Consider the following 4,938-nt stretch of genomic DNA (forward strand, 5'->3'; position numbering starts at 1 on the left):
CCATGCTGCAGGCATGACTTGTGGAGCAGCTGAGGCGCGTTCAGGGCAGCTGTGGAAACGTCAGCAAGGTTTAAACGGCTGCGGCGTGACATTGCAGAACCCCCCCCCCCTCCCCACTTGTGTGTGTGTGTGGATGGAGACGAGCATTTCTTGCATGGAAAGCGCATTCTTTTGCACGAAATGTCTCTTTCCACGTCTTTGTTTACGCCATTAAACTGTCTGCAATCTTGGGATTTGACAGTTTCTCATCCCCTTCCACCACAATCACCATGCCAAGGGATAACCTTGAGCCCGTGCCGTGCCGTGCCACGCTGGAGACAACAGGTTCATTACGCACAACTCTGTGTGTGCGGAGGCTGCACATTCCTGACACGTTCTCCCTTTCACATCGACATCACGTTGCGCGTGTCTGTTCATCAATATCTGGAACAGATTCACAATGAGCATATGTGTGTGCATGTGTGCCCCCCCCCCTCCACACACACACACACACACACACACACACACACACACACACACACACACACACACACACACACACACACACACACACACACACACACACACACAGAGACAGAGAGACAGAGACAGAGAGATGTGCTTTTCCATTTGAAAAGACATTTTCAAACAACTAATGATTGTTTTTTTAACACCACCAGAGAGAGAGAGAGAGAGAGAGAGGAGAGAGAGAGAGAGAGAGAGAGAGAGAGAGAGAGAGAGAGAGAAAGAGAGGACCACACATCCACTGACACGCGCCACACGTCAGTTCGGGGAGGGCAAAGCCTGCTTAGGATGCAGCGAATGTGACAGTACAGCTCAGCGGGGAGTCCAGACTACAGCAGCCAGCGCGTGGACAGGGAAAAAAGGTGAGCGAGGAGGTGGCGGGACCTGGGGGGGGGGTTAGTGGCTCCAAAACAATGCCAGTGGAAGCAGCTCAGCCGCAGACGTGACGGAGGAAAAGAAAGAGAAAGAGAGAGAAAAGCGCTCCAAAATACGCGCGGAGGTGTCGGAGCCAGGAGCGGGACCATAGAGGGCTGAGGCTGCGGGGAAGGGTCGCCCCTGTTCCGGGGCGGGGGGGGGGGGGGGGGAGAAAGATGACGGTGGTGCCCGGGGAGAACCTGGATGAGACTGTGGCTCTGGCCGGGCTGTCCGCGCAGGATGCGTACGCGCCGGAGAGAGCGTCGGAGACCCAGGACCAGCAGGAGTGCTGCGAGCGCGTGGTCATCAACATCTCCGGGCTGCGCTTCGAGACGCAGCTCAAGACGCTCGCGCAGTTCCCCGCCACGCTGCTGGGGAACCCGCACAAGCGGATGCGCTTCTTTGACCCGCTGCGCAACGAGTACTTCTTCGACCGGAACCGGCCGAGCTTCGACGCCATCCTCTACTACTACCAGTCCGGGGGCCGGCTGCGGAGACCCGTCAACGTGCCCGTGGACATCTTCATGGAGGAGATCAAATTCTACGAGCTGGGTGAGGCTGTGATCGAGAACTTCAAAGAGGACGAGGGGTTCATTAAGGAGGAGGAGCGCGCGCTGCCGGAGAGCGAGTTCCAGCGGCAGGTCTGGCTCCTGTTCGAGTACCCGGAGAGCTCGGGGCCCGCGCGGGGCATCGCCATCGTCTCCGTGCTCGTCATCCTCATCTCCATTGTGATTTTCTGCCTGGAGACCTTGCCCGAGTTCCGCGAGGACGCCCGGACGTTGGACGAGCCGCTCGTCGGGAACGGAACCGTGCGCGCAAAGACGAAAGCGAACCCCTTCACGGACCCGTTCTTCATCGTGGAGACCCTGTGCATCATCTGGTTCTCCTTCGAGCTGCTGGTGCGCTTCCTCGCGTGCCCGAGCAAAGCGGCGTTCTTCAAGAACATCATGAACACCATCGACATCGTGGCCATCATGCCGTACTTCATCACGCTCGGGCTGGAGCTCGCGGAGCACCAGGGCAACGGGCAGCAGGCCATGTCGCTCGCCATCCTGCGCGTCATCCGCCTCGTGCGCGTCTTCCGCATCTTCAAGCTGTCCCGCCACTCCAAGGGGCTGCAGATCCTGGGGAAGACGCTGCAGGCGAGCATGCGCGAACTCGGCCTGCTCATCTTCTTCCTCTTCATCGGCGTCATCCTGTTCTCCAGCGCGGTGTACTTCGCGGAGACGGACGACCCGGACTCGGGCTTCAGCAGCATCCCGGACGCCTTCTGGTGGGCCGTGGTGTCCATGACGACCGTGGGCTACGGGGACATGTGTCCCGTGACCATCGGGGGGAAGATCGTGGGCTCGCTGTGCGCCATCGCCGGCGTGCTCACCATCGCGCTGCCGGTGCCCGTCATCGTGTCCAACTTCAACTACTTCTACCACCGGGAGACGGAGCACGAGGAGCAGTTCCAGTACACGCACGTGACCTGCGGACAGCAGCAGCAGCAGGTGCACTTCAGGGAGTTTGACAGGAGCGACAGCAAGCCGTCTCTGTGCAAGTCGGACTTCCAGGACAGCGACCCGGACCCGGACCTGGACGCGGACTCCATCAAATACACCAACTGCAGCCCGCGCAAAACCTACACCGGGAAGCTCACCGACGTGTGAGTGTGGCAGTAGGGGGGGGGGGGGGGGGGGGGAGGGTGATTACATTTGAGCATCAAACACTTTCATTTGCAGGTGATGTGTGTCTCAATATAGAAAAGGTAGATTTGTCCCCCCCCCCCTCCCCCCATCAAAAAAAGTAAATAGGAGACGTCGAGATCTATAAAACATCTGACGGAAAACAATAATTGTGTCTCCAAGTGATGCATAAAAACATGCAGGGTGGAGGGAATGAAGTGTTTGACGCTCAATATTTTGTCTGGGGGAAGAGGGGAAGACCCCCCCCCCACCCCGGGTCCAACTGTTATGAACCCCCCCCCCCATGTTGAAAACCTACACCCTTGATGGAGATTCCGTTCACCGTCAGAGCGTCATTCCCCGGAGAGAGAGAGGAATCTACGCCGGTGGTTTGGATCATTACGCATCAGTTTTCACGCGGAGAAGAAGGGGGGGGTTTGGTGGTGGGGTGGGGGGGTGTTTGGGGTTGGGGGGTGAGGGGGGGGGCTTTGAATAGCCATGGTTCATCCTGCGTTCTGCTTTGACTTTGAACTGAACGGAGAACTTCTGTTTTTGTGCCATCGAGAGGTTTCACCGGATGGATTGTAAGTGTCCTCCTAACCGGAAACAGTCTTCCATTAGCACGCCGTGAGTCGGGGGGGGGGGGACGAGGGAGGGGAGGGTGTGAAGGGGGGAGGAGGGTGAAGGGGGGTCAGCCTTTTGCCCAGTTGCAGCACTTTATTATTGTTTTATCATTGTTTTTTTGTGTTTTCAATGTTTCTTCAGTAACTGATGCGTAATTTATTGGCGGAGTGATGCAGGTTTACATTCACTTATGACTTTACAACAACAACAACAACAACAGGACCAACTTTATGCACACACACCACCACACACAACACACACACACCACACCACACACAACACACACACACCACACACCACACACACACACACACACACACACACACACACACACAACACACACACACACACACACACACACACAGCTCCGTGTTTGAATCATCATGAGATCATCAGCTTGTCCCCCTGACCAACAGCGCCCCCGCGTGGCTGAGACGCAGCACTCAGTGGATGCTGTTGCCATAGCAACCTTCCAGACGTTTCTGTGTTGTCTGCAGCCGTGAGTGAAAGTCGTGGAGGCGTCCGAACCCCCATGTTACTCTCCAGCACTTTAACCCTCACACTGTCCTCATGCTGTCCTCTTATTGTCCTCTTATTGTCCTCATGTTGTCCTCATGTTGTCCCCATGTTGCCCTTTTATTGTCCTCTTATTGTCCTCATGTTGTCCTCATGTTGCCTTCATTTTGTCCTCATGTTGTCCTCATGTTGTCCTCATGTTGCCTTCATTTTGTCCCCATATTGTCCCCATGTTGTCCCCAAGTTGTCCTCTTATTGTCCTCATGTTGTCCCCATGTTGTCCTCATGTTGTCCTCATGTTGTCCCCATGTTGCCTCATGTTGTCCTCATGTTGTCCCCATGTTGTCCTCATGTTGTCCTCATGTTGTCCTATATCAATGTTCTTTTTAATTCCCAAAATAACATGATTGATTTCCCAACGCTCTTGCCAAGTACAAATCTTCTATTCATTAATTTTGGGTCTTATTCTTTTTATAGCATTGTAAAACAAATGGAAGTGTTGTTGAAATAGTGTTGAGTAAAAGTTGACATATTCCAGTCTGTGATTATCATCAAATCCATTCCCTTTAACTTTAGTTCATTAATTCCAATTTCTGCTTTTCTAACTCAAACATTAGGTATATTTCCTATAAATGAGGTTTATGGACCATAAATTCCCAAAATTACTGTAAAACTAAAGTGAATAAGTTAAAAAAAAAGTGAGAAACATTGAAAAAAAAGCATCATAAGTGTTGAAAAAAAGGGACAAAATCATAAGAAAAAGTTAAAAACATTGATAACTTTTTGCTGAGGTCTATATCGCAAAATCTAATTTTCCAAACAACGTCCCCTTCTTGTCTCCAACGCTGTCCAGTCTTAATATTTTAGCGCCCGATACTTCGCGGCCGTAGATCTCCCAGTGAGACAACAACGGGTCACGTGCTGCGTTCGAGGTTCCCGTAATTGTCAGCGTCATTGAAGCACCATCATCATCTGGACTCGACTCATTCACCCACGCAGGACGGAGGACAAACTGATGGAATAAAAAAATGGTCCCACAGACGTCCTGTTGGATTATTATCGGATGGATGGACAGATGGACAGACGGACAGATTTACAAATGGACGGACGGACCGACGGAGGTATGGACAGATGGATGTAGGGACAAATGGACTGACGCACTGATGGACGGATTGACGGACAGACGTATGGACAGATGGACAAATGGATG

General features: G+C 53.1%; 1 protein-coding gene across 1 annotated transcript; it reads left to right on the forward strand.

Moving 5' to 3' along the window:
• Window positions 1-753: 753 nt before the first annotated feature.
• Window positions 754-2,606, forward strand: LOC116679509 (shaker-related potassium channel tsha2-like). Its single transcript, XM_032509171.1, has one exon. The coding sequence runs from the start codon at window positions 1,095-1,097 to the stop codon at window positions 2,571-2,573; it is 1,479 nt and encodes a 492-aa protein (XP_032365062.1). The 5' UTR covers window positions 754-1,094; the 3' UTR covers window positions 2,574-2,606.
• Window positions 2,607-4,938: the final 2,332 nt, after the last annotated feature.

Source organism: Etheostoma spectabile, unplaced genomic scaffold (assembly GCF_008692095.1).
Source record: "Etheostoma spectabile isolate EspeVRDwgs_2016 unplaced genomic scaffold, UIUC_Espe_1.0 scaffold00016399, whole genome shotgun sequence".
Lineage (NCBI taxonomy): Eukaryota > Metazoa > Chordata > Actinopteri > Perciformes > Percidae > Etheostoma > Etheostoma spectabile.